This window comes from Callospermophilus lateralis, chromosome 15 (assembly GCF_048772815.1).
Source record: "Callospermophilus lateralis isolate mCalLat2 chromosome 15, mCalLat2.hap1, whole genome shotgun sequence".
NCBI classification, from domain to species: domain Eukaryota; kingdom Metazoa; phylum Chordata; class Mammalia; order Rodentia; family Sciuridae; genus Callospermophilus; species Callospermophilus lateralis.
Window position 1 is genome coordinate 18,333,878 of NC_135319.1, and position 14,240 is coordinate 18,348,117.

At 40.5% G+C, this 14,240-nt stretch overlaps 1 protein-coding gene across 5 annotated transcripts; it reads right to left on the minus strand.

Annotated features, from left to right (window-relative positions):
• Positions 1 to 8,151: 8,151 nt before the first annotated feature.
• Positions 8,152 to 12,616, minus strand: Znf32 (zinc finger protein 32). Of its 5 annotated transcripts, none has more exons than XM_076834087.1 (3): positions 12,513 to 12,616; positions 10,549 to 10,688; positions 8,152 to 9,081 (listed from the first exon to the last, which is right to left on the minus strand). In XM_076834087.1, exons 2-3 carry the CDS (start codon positions 10,616 to 10,618, stop codon positions 8,330 to 8,332), a joined length of 822 nt encoding a protein of 273 aa, XP_076690202.1. In that variant the 5' UTR covers positions 10,619 to 10,688; positions 12,513 to 12,616; the 3' UTR covers positions 8,152 to 8,329. The 5 variants fall into 5 exon arrangements, with proteins under 5 accessions (XP_076690202.1, XP_076690203.1, XP_076690204.1 ...); XM_076834088.1 differs by lacking the exon at positions 12,513 to 12,616 and adding an exon at positions 12,154 to 12,497; XM_076834089.1 differs by lacking the exon at positions 12,513 to 12,616 and adding an exon at positions 11,513 to 11,792.
• Between the last annotated feature and the right edge of the window lie 1,624 nt (positions 12,617 to 14,240).

Genomic DNA, 14,240 nt, shown 5'->3' on the forward strand with positions numbered 1-14,240 from the left:
AAAGCAGAACATTTATAGCATTGATACTTTCCCAGTGACAGAACAATCCCTAGAAGGAAGCCAAAGCATTGATCCTTCCCCAAATAAATCTTTTCCCAATGACAGTACAATGGGATGCTGAAGGGACAGAGACATACACTGAATATTGACCTTAGACCCTCCACTCTTTCTCCAAGTAAAAATATTGTCCAGTAAAAACAGATTTTCAAGGTCGGGTTGTGGCTCAGTGGTAGAGCACTTGCCTACCATGTGTGAGGCACTGGTTTTGATTCTCAGCACCACATATAAACAAACAAATAAAATCCATCAATAACTAATAAAAATATTTAAAAAACAACAATAAAAACAAACAAATAAAACAACACCAAAGTTCTCACAAACCTATTTCCTATTTCCTGAGTGCCCAAAACTGACCACCAACCCTAGGCTCCTCTCCATCTTGCTCAGTAAGATAGACTCCAAATTCCTAAGTGCCCCCAAATGACAGCTCATTAATTAGGTCACCTCTCAGTATACCTATATAAGCTCAGTTCTCTACTTTGTTCAGGAGAGTGGGTTTCTACCAGGAGAGTGGGACCATTCCCGTGGATATAATTCTGTTCCTGAATAAAAATCTGTGAAGTTTGTATCTGACTGGGTATTTTTGTGCTAATAGATACAGTGGAATTTTTTTTTTTCTGATCATTGCTAGTGTCTGCTGTATGAGAAAGCCAGACTTAAATTTTTTTTGCTGTTTGCAGTGTTGGGGGTTGAACCCAGGACTTCATAGATGCTATGCAAGCACTGTACCCATTCAGCTACAACCCTAACCCACAGACTTAAAATATTTTGACAACAAAAATTGAACACTCTGTTCTGGGGCTGGGGGCCTGCCAGCTTGTGCTGGGGCAGCCACTACAGTCTTTGGATGCCAGTTCTTGTGAATATGCTGGAAAGACTTCAAGTGAAACACAGAGTAGTAAGCAAAAATTTAGTAGAGTAAGAAGCAAGGATAACGTACAGCATAGAAACTGTATTGACCACCTCCGAGAGAGGATGATGTGTGTTTTTTTCCCTGCTTTTTGGTACCATTACAGAACTGGGGCCTTCTGAGAAATTGAGGAAATGTGAAAACCTCCACCCCCTTCAAACCCTGATTCTTGCTTTCAAGTCAGAAAGATTTCAGACACATCACTCAGAGTAATAGAAATGGGTTCATTGAAAGGAAAACGGTGAGGGGACATTCATTCTCAAGGGAGAGAGTGGATCCTCTCAGAGAGGTAGAGGGGCAGTGTACCTCTCCTACCCTCCAGTTTTATTGGGGATCCCAGAGAAGTTTCCATAGAGTCCTGCCCAGGTCTGCCTCTTGACTTTTGACTGATAGCAAGATGACATTAGACTTTCAAATACCCAGTGCCATGACAATTCTAGGTCATGCTGGCCCAGGCTGACAGGTTCTAATTGGATTCTTAACCAGTTTCAAGATCTGGTCTGTGAAAAGGCATACAAAAGTTCCCCCCCTTTAGGGTAACCTGTGTTTCTCTTTTTGACATTATTTTATGCCTGCATTTCTCCTGAAGATAACAGTTCCTGAGTAATGTTACATAACCTGTCCACTTAAGTCAGCCAGTACTGCAGGTAAGTTGCTTCTTGGACAAGAAAGCATGTGGGGGTAATCAAAGGGGGAATATTTTATAGAACCATTCTCTTAATCTCATGTTCCCACCATTCACATCTATCTGTTCCCTAAGAGTTCTAGGGATTGAACCCAGGGGTGCTTAACTATTAAGCCACATCCCCAGCCCTTTTTATTTTTTGAGACAGGATCTCACTAAGTGGCTTAGTGCAACTAAGTTATTGTGGCTGGCTTTGAACTTCTAATTCTCCTGCCTTAGTCTCCTGAGCCACTGAGATTACAGGCATGCACCACCATCCCAGGCCTGTAAGCATTTTCATTAGAAAAGAAAAAAAGTTTTCAAATCAGTACATAACCTTCCACCCTAAGAAAGTAGGAAAAGAGCAAATTAAATCCAAAGCAAGCAGAAGAAAGAAAATAAATATTAGGATGTAAGTCATTGAAATAGAAAAAAGAAAAACAACAGAAAAAAAAATCAATAAAACCAAAACTTGTTTCTTTGAAGAAATCAACAAAATCCACAAAACTTTTCAGAAATGCAATTTAAAAGATCTAAGTAAAATAGTCATTCCACATTGATGGTCTTGAAGCTCAATATTTTAAGATTATGAAACTTTCTGAAATAATCAATAGATCTAATTCAATACCTATCACATTTCCACTAGGCCTTTTTTATACAACTGATGAACTGGTTCTAAAATTTATACAGAAAAGCTAAGAATCAAGAATAATAAAAATAGCCAGGTGTGGTGGAACACACCTGAAATACTAGTGATTTGGGAGGTTGAAACAGGAGGATTGCAAATTCAAAAAGAATAGTAAATCTTGAAAAAGAAGAACTAAGAGAACTTATGCTTCCTGATTTCAGAGCTTTACTACAAAGTTGCATTATTCAAGACAGTGTGACCCTGGCAGACATGTAGACCAATCAAACAGAACTGAGATTCCAGAAATAAACCCTTACTTTTTTGGTCAGTAGCTATTTGACAAACGTGCCATGGCAAGTCAATGGGGCTGGGATAGATAGTCTTTTCCATAAATGATGCTGGAATAATTGAATATCCACACCACATGCATAAAAGATGAGTTTTGGGGATTGAACCCAGGAGCACTTTATTACACCCCCAGCCCTTTTCTTTCTTTCTTTCCTTCCTTCCTTCCTTCCTTCCTTCCTTTCTTTTTTTTTTTTTTTTTTTTTTTTAATTTGAGACAAGTTCTAAATTGCTAAGGCATTCTGCCTCAGCCTCTGGAGTTGATAGGATTACAGGCAGGTGCCACCCTGCTTGGTTCAATAAATCTATTTTAGAAAAATAACAGAGGTATAAGAGTTGAGGGTGTTTATAAGTGCATGGTTAAAATGAGCTTAAAATGTAATTTAAGGGCAGGGGTTGTGGCTCAGTTGTAGGGCACTCACCTAGCATGTGTGAGGCACTGGGTTTGATCCTCAGCACCACAAACTTAAAATAAAGTTATTTTGTCCATCTATAACTAAAAACTTAAAAAAATGTAATTTAAGCTGCTAAGGAAAAGATAAATTTCCTTACCTTTTGAAATAATGGGATAAATGAATTATATGAGAGAGCAGGCAAATTGTTGGAGTTAACTTACTAGAGGGAGTTAGATGCAAAGATAAGAATTGATAATCAGAAAATGGGATGATTAAAATTGAGATACTGTTGAACTGATAATGAAAAACTTAAACCAGGCATGGTGGTGGGTGTCTGAAGTTCCAGCTACTTAGGAGATTGAGGTGGGAGGATCACTTGAGTCCAGGAGTTCCAGCCTAGACAACATAGCTAGAATTTCAGAAGGGGGGGGGGAGGGAGAGAGCACACACAAAGAAAAGAAAAAAAAACTTAAAAATATGATTATGAATGGAGGCAATTGGTTCTGGCAGTATGGAAAAGAAAATCATTGGAAATAGAGATTAAAAGTTGGAGTTAAGACAAGGACAGAAATCAGGTAGGGAAAAAAAAAAAGAAAGAATAAGGTAGAGTGAGAACAGATAATGGTTAGGATTATATGTTTATAGAGTCAAAAACCCAAGAAACAGTGCTGGGGATTTAGCTCAGTTGGTAGAGTGCTTGCCTAGCATGCACAAGGCCCTGGCTTCAATCTCCAGCACCATTAAAAAACAAAACAAAACAAAAAACCAATATCTGAGTGGTTATGGTAATGGTCAAACATGTTCTATTACATCTGTAGTATGTGATGTATTTGATGTATTGTCATAGTAGCAATCTAGGAAGAAGTCAAAGCTAGTCAGCCTACTTTTCTGAGAACATAAAAGAAGATATTGTGTAATTTATAAACAAATTTATTTTCTGGAGTCTGGGAAGTTCCAAGATTAAGATGCTGGCATCTGGTGGGGACCTTCCTGCTGCATTTTATGACATGATGTGGCAGGAGGTTCCCCATGGAAAGAGAACAAGCATGCTAGCTCAGGTCTCTTTTTTTCTTCCTTGTCTCATAAAGCCACTAATCCCATCATGGAGGCCCCAACTTCATGATCCCATCTAACCCTCTTTTAAAATCTATAAATATATGGAGATTAAGTTTCCAACACATGAAATTTGGTACATATAGGAATACATTTGAACCATGGCATAATACGAACTGGAAAGGAAGCAGAATTGTGGAATGATTTACTTTTAATTAAAGGCTCTCTAGAAGTAAAGTGGGATTCAGAACTGCAGAAATAAAAGTCTTAATAACAGCTGGACTGTACACATTTCATTTTGTTACTGTGTTCCTGATCCTATGGTAGTGACATCATAATGACCATGAATGCAAGTGAAGAAAAGTAATAACCAGTGACAGGGCCACAGACACTCTGGTTTTTGCTGTCTTGGTGGGTGGTCTGGTAAAAGAGTTTGGGAGAGGCTTGTGCTGATGATCAAAGGGAAGACTGAAGTGTTCATTTGAGTTATGTGGGACTTTTTGGTGCTATGGCTGATCTGTGCTCTTCCCTCTGACTTGAAGTCAAAATTAGGCCAGAAATCTTGTATTTATTTATTTACATTGACTATTTTTAAAAAAGTCTCTCTCTTTTTTTGATAGTTGTAGATGAACAGCATGCCTTTGTTTATTTTTTATGTGGTGTTAAGGATCAAACCCAGTACCTCACAAATGCTAAGCAAGTGCCCTGCCACTGAGATACAGCCCCAGCCGCTCACATTGACTTTTTATCATCTATGGTGGCATTGATTCTTGATTGGAAAATTCAGCAATCAGGAATTGGGCATGGAAAAGGAGGATGTACTCTCTTGATGCTCTTTGTAAAGGGTAGGACATTCCAGGTTTCCTAATGATTTGAGATTTTTCTTTATGTTCTTTTGTCTTAAAAGGAGTTTTGGGTTGGACACAATATCTTTATTTATTTTTATGTGGTGCTGAGGATCAAACCCAGTGCCTCGCACATGCCAGGCCAGTGGGCTACCACTTGAGACACATCCCCAGCCCCTTGAGTTTTGGGTTGTTTGACTCCCAAAACTAGAGAATCTAATCAGTTTGGGAGTCAAATTATGTGTACTTGTTAAAACAGATTGCTGTCCCTTTTTTTCTGCCTCCCTGCATTTTCTGATGCAGTAGGTCTATCTGTGCCTGATAATTGGCATTTCTAACAAGTTTCTAGGTGATGCTGATGCCCTTGAACTGTAGTTGGAGTACCACTAGGTTACAACTACATGAATTTCTTCAGAGTAATGTTTTTGATACTGTGGTAGACACACGGTAAGTGTAATAGGTTCACTTATGTTCTTCAAAAAGTCCTATCTCCCAACACTTCAGAATGTTATCTATTTGTTAATAGTCTTTGCAGATTTAAGTAGTTAAAATGAGGCCAGAGTGGAATAGGATGGGCCCATAATCCAATATGACTGGTGTCCATATAAAAAAAAGACTATACATAGAGGCACAGGCAGAGGGAGAACACCATGTGTGTGACTACATATGCAGAAAGAAAATGAAGTCTTGCAGCTGGTCAAGGAACACCAAAGATTTCCAGCAAACCAACCAAAGTTAAGAAGAGGCATGGAAGGATTCTGCCCAACAAGCTTCAGATGGTGCATGACTTTGAAGACATCCTGGATTTTGGATTCCTAGCCTCCGTAAGTGTCAGATGATAGGTTTTGGTTGTTTTTAAGGTGCCTAGTTTGTAATGCTTTGTTCTAGAAGCCCTTGAAAATGATTACACTAAAGTTACTCCCAATCTGTCATGCCCTTGTATAATCCTGAGTATGGGTAGAACTGACAGGGAATAGCAAATATGATTGAATGTCACTGCTATGATTAAGCTGTATCACATAAGACTATTCTTAGCAGACTGGAAAGAGAATTTTTTTTCTGTTGGACTTAAAGAAGCAAACTGCCGAGGGGGATAGTAAAGGATAGGAAAGGCAGCAGAATACAACAGACCCTAGTATGGCAATATATAAATCAATGGAAGTGTAACTGATGTGATTCTGCAATTTGTATACGGGGTAAAAATGGGAGTTCATAACCCACTTGAATCAAAGTGTGAAATATGATATATCAAGAACTATGTAATGTTTTGAACAACCTACAATAAAAAAAAAAAAAAAAAAGAAGCAAACTGCCATGTGGTAGCTGAGAACATGAGATGGCCCTAGGACAAACTTCAGCCAGTAGCCAAAAAGATTGAGGGAGCCTCAATCCTATTACCACAAAGAAAAGCATTCTGCTACTACATGAATGGGCTTATTGATTAGAGGGGACATTCTCTAGCCCATGGTGTGGATATGACACTGTGGGATCTCTTATGCAGTATTGATCAGATCTCAGCCGAGGCTATAGTAATCTGATGATTCTTCTGGGCTGAACATCTGCAGTAACTCATTCCTGTGGCTGGGAGTTGATGCTGGCTATCTATTGGGAGCTCAGCTGAATCTGTTGACTGTAGCACTTAATATGCACCTTGTGTACTATAGTGGTTTCTGAACCGTTCTTGTAAGGTGGCTGATCCCCAAGAGCAAGTGTCCCAAGAGAATCCAGCAATTGTTTCAAAACTTTTAAGGGCTTTTCAGACCTGTCTTTGGAAGTGATATAGCATCACTTGTTTCTATTGTTTGAAGCAGTCACCAGCCAATCCAGATAAAAGGAAGGTGATATCTACCCCATCTCTTCATGAATTAGTGTCAAAGAACCTGTGGGCAATATTTATATTTAAGAACGGACTCATTGTTATGGATATATATTTTACATATAATAAAATGCATAATTCTCAAGTGTTGGTTTCAATGAATTTTAACAATTATACTCTTTCATATACCACCTGAAGTAAGGTATAGAACACTTTAAAAAATTCTTGTGTCTGTTCTAAATCATTCCCATTTTTTCATGTGAAGATATATAAATGGAATTATATACTATATCTGCATGTATGTGTATTTAGGTTTTTTCACTCAACATTGGACTGAAATTCAGTCATAAGTTGCCAATATCAGATTTTTTTATTGCTATTGTTTTCTTGTATGAATATTAAACAGTTTGTTCATTCCCCACCTGTTGTTGGACATTTGTGTTATTTCCAGTGTGTGATTATCATAAATGAGGATATTATCACAATCTTGCATACATCTTCAAATTTTAACAGAATGTCTCTGGGAGTACTACTCTTTTAAAATAATCAAATCCATAATGCCCTTTGATTTCATTTACTTCTCTAGATCATAAAGATTTGCTATCATGAAATTTTGGCATTTAGAAGTCTAAATTCCTCACAAAACCAACTTCTCTACAACCTTCTTCAAATCTCATACACTAGAGGGAAAAAAATAAAGAGCAAATTATCTTTCCAAATTTATTTTGTGTGTAGAAGGAAAAGGATAGTATTGTTAGAAGAGTGGGATGTCATAACTGACTATAAATTGAAAGTCTAGGCTTAGTAATAAGGACACTTATGTCCTTTCTAGGTGATCCTAACCCCAATATGTTGCTATTGTTGCCAAAGTGGCAGGGAGGGTCATTATGTTTTTCAGAGAACAGAAGTCCCTTTAAGAGGGCATAATAATCAGTTTAGGATTCTTCAAAAGAGCACAGTTGTACTTGTCAGCTCTTTAGGTAGAGGCAAATTATTACTGTTAGAAGTGGAGGACTGAAGGAAATCTTAATGTACAAACTCCAAACCTTTGTAGTCTTGGAAAGGAAACTTTTTTTGTAAGAAAAGGCTAAGGCTTCTGCTATGGACAGAGTGGTTTTTTAGAATAGGTTATTGGGGTAATGATTCATTATCCAGGTAATGAAATGTTCAAAGAGAATTCTTAATTAAATTTGCCCCTTGTGTTCCACCTACTGGTCTTGAATGCAAAACAATTATTAACTTGAATATGTAGAGAAGAAAATGACCTTGGGGTTGATTAGGGGCTGATATTTTTAAAGGCTGATGGTGTCAAATACAAATTTAAAATCTGTATCTACTATACTCAATCTCTAGTATGACTCTAGATTAATAAAGGTACCCTGGGAAATTAAGTCAAAATATGAAAAATATAGGACAAATTATGAAAAATACATGATAATGATAAACAAGACATTTATTTTTCATACTCATCTGAGGATAAGGAAAAAAGTTTGTTTGCCCCACTGGTCTTCCTGGAATGTTCTCCATTCATTCCATAGAACTGGATATGCAGCTCAATAACAGAGGGTTTTGTACCCTTAATTCAGAAATAAAACTTCCTTTGAATAGAATGGTCAAAGGGTGAGCCTTTGTGAGCAGCTTCTCTGGTGCACAGCCAGACTTCCTCTCTGAGTGAAGCTTTTTCCACATTGACCACACAGATAGGGTGTCTCTCCTGTGTGGATTTTGCCATGCAGAATACAATTCCCCCTGGTGTGGAAACTCTTCCTGCACTGGGTACAGGCATAGGGTTTTAGACCTGTGTGGACTCTAATGTGAACAATTAAGCTTCCTTTCTGACTGAAAGCTTTTCCACACTGATCACATCTATAGGGCTTCTCACCACTATGAACTCTTCGGTGAACAGCAAGGTTACTTTGATTCCTGAAGCTTCTTTGACAAATGGCACACTCATAGGGTTTCTGTCCAGTGTGGAGTCTCTCATGGACGGCCAGACTACCACGCTGACTAAAGCTTTTCCCACACTCCTTGCACTGATAAGGCTTCTCTCCCGTGTGTATTCGCTGATGTGTAACAAGATTGCCTTTGGCCCTGAAGCTTTTTCCACAATGGGTACACTCAAAGGGCTTCTGACCAGTGTGAATTCTCTCATGTAATGTTAGACTACCTTTTTGCCTGAAGGACTTTCCACATTCTTGGCACTCATAGACCTTCTGTCTCACACCAGATGAATCTTCCGGGAGTGTCTTAGAATCTGGGGATTTTTGTTCCAGCTTCTCTCTTCTGAAAGAATTCTGGAAATCCCAGCTTGAGGATCCTGTGGCCTCAGAGTGATCATATTTGTGGTGAGCTTCTGTCATCACATCTGATAAAATGAGAGGGAAGTCATGTAAGAGGTACCAATATGCTGAGTGAGAAGAATATGGAAAATAGAAACACAATCGTTTGAGTGCTTATTAAGTGCCAGGCATTAGACTATGAACTTTGCATAGATAATTTAATCCTGGAATAATTTAATCCTATGGGATTGCTACAGATCAGGAAAAGAGAGCATAGGGAGGTTGTCAAGACCATGTAGTTAAATAAGTTAGAGGTGGGTTTCAAACACTGGACTACTCCATAGCTGTGTATTGCCTCTACATTTAATTTAGTCTTCCAAATAATCTTGTGAGGTAGACACAATTACCTCTATTTTGTAGGTAAGAAAATAGGCTCTGAAAATCAAGGAAAACATACAGGATCACACAAGAGCCCTGTACTCAAGCTTTATCTGATTCCTAAACAGGTGTGGTTCCAGGATGTAAAGGGTCTAAAGCTTTAAAACTTTAGAGGTACCCCTTTAAAAAAAGTACAAAATTGGGCAAAGGGTCCTGAAGAGACCAATGCATGCAAGGGCTCCGGACACACAAGCTGGATTAATTCCATGAAAAGTCAACCCAATTCCACCCTGTTCCTTAAGTTTGTTCTTAAGAGTGGAGCAAGCGCTAAGACCTTAGAAAATATGTAGCACAATCCTAGATTTTATACATCTATTGTCTTTAATACCTGCGACTGTATAAGTCAGAGCTCATTGTTCCATTTTACAGATGAAGGCCTGGAGCTTAAGGAAGTTAAGTAACTTATCTGATATTAAAATATAGTCAGGAAATTATAGAATCTAACAAATTCCTTCCTTTAAAATCTATACTATTTTTAGTTTATTTTTATTTTTATAATTTTTTAAAATATTTATTCTTTAGTTTTCGGCGGACACAACATCTTTGTTTGTATGTGGTGCTGAGGATCGAACCCCGGTCGCACGCATGCCAGGCGAGCGCGCTACTGCTTGAGCCACATCCCCAGCCCCTATTTTTAGTTTATTTAAGCTATGGTGGAACTAAAATAAATTTTGGTTTGGAAGTTATTCTCAAACTTCATATGTAGGTATCAATAGTATTTTCCAATACTGTCCTGTATTTGAGCCTCTTATGTGCTTTAAATATGGATCCATTCATCACTGTTTTTTTTTTTCCCTATGGAAAATTTCTCCTTATTTCCTGCTTTATTCTTATTCAGGATAGTGCTGACAGTTAAAGGTGCTCACTCATTCTGATATTATTTCGAGTCTACCTCCACGTCTAGACTGTTCTCTTGCTCTGTTCTGACTATTTCTATGCATGCGAGGGCTAGCATAGCGCTCTAGCTTGCAGGCTTTTTCTATAACCCCTAGGAACAGTGAGCTCCATCAAAGGAACGTCTCCTCTGCTTCCTCAGACTGAGGACCAGTGCTGAGGACATAGACTCTGAGTATCTGTGTGCAGAAGACATCCCAGCCACCAGCGGACTCACTCACTGAAAAATGCTACATTCTGGGCATATCTTCCATGACAGTCCAGCAGGGTAGCTGTTGGAAATCCAAACATGTCCACTCCTGCTCTATAATCTTAATCACCACCTCTTCATATAATTCTTCCATGGGCTGTTCCTGAGCACCTAAGGAGGGAAAAACAAAAACAAAACAACAAACGGAAAAAGGCAGAATTTTTAAGTGTGAAGGATAAACAGGAACTGAGTAGAAAAAGGACATTTTGATTGCTCGATATAACCATAATCATATATAATGTCACTGTAAAATGCACTCAAAGGACCACACAGACATGAGTCTAGAAGGAAATAGGAGGCAGGAAAGCAAAGAGCACAAATATATATATTTTTTCCCCATTTAATGGTCACTCCTGTTTGTATTTTGATTTTGGCATGAGAATGGGATCTTCCATTTCCTAACTGCTGCCTGTTATTTTCTAAGCCCCAAAGAATTCAGAATCCTAAAAAAACATTTCAGCTTTCATAACTGGCTTCTGTCCAGTTTCTTTTAGATTATAAGAACCAAATAAGGGATTTCATGTTACCTTTGAACAATTCTTAGGAAGTTCTAGACCCAGGCCCACCCCTCTCCTGCTCTACTTTTTCCCTTTTGGAATATTCCTTCTAACTTCAGGACCCTAATTTCTGAACTGTTATACTTTATTTATGCAATGGTTTAATGTATAATCTTTGTTTCTCTCTAATATGTCCTATCAAAATGCTGGACTCCTGATTTAAGGAATTAGTATTATGATACTACAATTCTTTGTCTTGTTTACCTGGGCATTCTTTTCAACTGCATATTTAACTATATGTTGTGATGACTAGGAACTCTTACTTGGAGGATGCACTTCCAACTTTGTCAAAGTGCCAGCAAATTCACTTGGGAGTTCAAGGTATTACTCATCAACAACTGCACATCCACCAAGAGTCACTGGAAAACTACATGGTACCTGCTGCATGGGGATGGACTCTTGTTATTGAGGACTCCAGAAAATAGGCTTTAGTCAGATCAAGTGGGTAGAACCTACAACTCTCCATCTCCACGTCCTGTGAGGTCTTCAACAAATAACAATTCAGTTGTGTCTCCAGAACCTTCTTGGTTAATAAGGGGGTAATTGTCATTGTCCTCTCTCTGAAGAATCAAATTCTGGAAGAAACTGGTTTTATAACAGAATACACTGCTTTTCCTATCAGAAATGCATAGAATCCTTTGGAAAAAAGCTCAGAATTCGGTCCCTAGAAACTGGGACTTTTGCCTTCGCTTCCTCAGTGTTTGACCTGGGCAAATAACCAATCTGCTCTGACTCTATTACCTCATTTACTGAATAGATTAATATCCTTCTTATCAAGTAGCTCCTGGGAGAACAGAAGAGCTAAATGTGAGATCTCTAACTGGGTCTACAGATTTAAGGCCTAAGATCTAGAGTTCTCATCAGGAGGGGACTAAGATCTAGAGTTCTCATCTGGGGGGCCTCTTGGGGTAGAGTTCCAGAATTAGTAGCGTGTGTGCGTGTGTGTGTGTGTGTGTGTGTGTACACACCCAACTCTAGTTTATCTTTTCCCTATTTTCCACCCAGAAGGGTCTCCTCACCTCCCTAGGGGCCCGTGTCTTCTTCCGGTCCCTCTATGGAACCCTCACGGCGGGTGTGCACCTGCCTGTGTCCCTTCCCTCTGCAGAATGCTGTGCCTTCGCAAACGCCTAGCCCTGCCGACACCGCGGTCCTAGGGGCCCAGCTACGCGCTGCAGACCCTCCCCGCCTGCCGCAGGCCCGCCCCGCGTCCTGGACTCAGCCTCCTGCTTCCAGCCCAGTGGACGCTTCTCTGTGGGCCGCGGGCCGCTACCCTCAGGGCCCGGCCTGCTCGCGGCCGCGCGGAGGGCCCAGGGGCGGCGGCCTGACAGCGCGGCCCCGCCTCGCCCGGGCGCATGGACCCGACCGCGGCCTCACTCACCGCAGCGGCGCGCGCCCGCAGATAGACAAAGGCCGGCGCTAAGCCCGCTTCAGCAGCGCCGCGCGGCGGCCGGACCACAGCTCCCAGGAGCCCGCGCGCGGCCCGGGGCACTGTGGGAAGCGTAGTCTGCGGCGCGCGAGACCTGAGGTGGGAGCGGCGTGAGGTGAAAGTGCGCCCTGGGGTGAACGCGGCGTGGGAACCCCCCCTAGGCTAGGAAGCCCGGCACATAGGAAACCCTGTTGGCAGGGTTTCGAGGGAGGAAAAGTCCTGGGGCAAAGCAGGCGATTAAGCCTCGGGTTCTCAGAAGTTATATGTTGAGTCACTGCGTGGGCAAAGATTTAAGTGTTCTGTCATTGGGTGTCTGAAACCGGAGTAGCGTTTAAAATGTAGAAGAATTTGGAACACACTTCCGATCCATTTAATAAGAATTCTTACTAGGAATAAAGGGCGAGATACCATCAGGCAGCGGATTGTCTTGAATTCCGTGTAGACGCCACCACTGACGAGCTTTGGGATTCTGGGTACTGTGGGAGCCCGGGGCGCAGAGCCTGGAGGATGCATCTGGGCATGGCCGGCGACCTCGCGTCTTGAGGGCAAAGGGTAGTACTTCGTGAATGCAGAACAAATACATGGACCTAAGGATTACGGAGAGAAAGAACTATTTCCTAGAGTAACAACTCAAATCTTTCTTCTTAAATAAAGATGTGACTGAAGAATTGAGAATTATAAATACTGAAAATGATTCAGCACCTGGGGCAGGAACCCTTTTTCACGGGGCTTCTCTGAAGAAAGACAAGAACACAGACAGCCCAGTCCTTGGCCTTGGGAGGGTACATGGTTGTTTGTGAACATCCATGATATAAAGGCTTTATAAAATGCCTTAATCCGCCTTCGAATATACTTTTACAAGATCCTGGCTTCCTCTTGGAGCACTCTTTCGTGGTGAACTGTACTGCTCTGGGGATCCCTGCCTCCACCATACTCACTCAGTATTCTTTTTCTTTTCTTTTTTTTTTTTTTTTTTGATTTTTTTTTTTTTTTTTAGTTGTAGATGGACACAATATCTTTATTTATTTTTAGGCGGTGCCGAGGATCGAATCTAGGGCCTCATACGTGCGAGGCAGGTGCTCTACCACTGAGCTACGGCCCCAGTCCCACATTCAGTATTCTTGTCTATCCTGTTGAATGCAGGGCATCATAGGAACTCTTCCTGTTACTGTGAGCTTGTTCTCTACTCCAAAGCCACATATCAGTTAGACCAAAGAAATATTTAATTTCACAAATATGCTTTTGTGTTATGAAAATAATGCTGACTCCTAAATGTTATTAATATTGCTAATGAATCATTTCATTCAACATTGAGTTGAGTCCATTTTAAGTGTCAGGTGCTGTGCTAAGTGCTAGAAACACAAATGGGAGCAAGACATCCTCTCTGCTTTTTCGAGAGGGTACTGACATTGTAGACAGAACAGAAACACACCACCTTCCTCAAACTTTGGTCAGAATCCAAGTCCAAGCTGTTACTGCCCAGAAGCTCACCATTCCTGGAGGGCACCTCAAAGATTCCTGCACTGCAAAGATTCATGGATTGCCTCCTTCACAATCACCTCTCTTTCTTTTATTTCTGGAGCAGCTACAAACAGAGATTACTATTTTCCAAATCCCAGTCTTTGTGTGTGTTGAGGTAGTCCTGTGTAATTGCTCTCCATTCCCCAGAGCTCTGTGTGG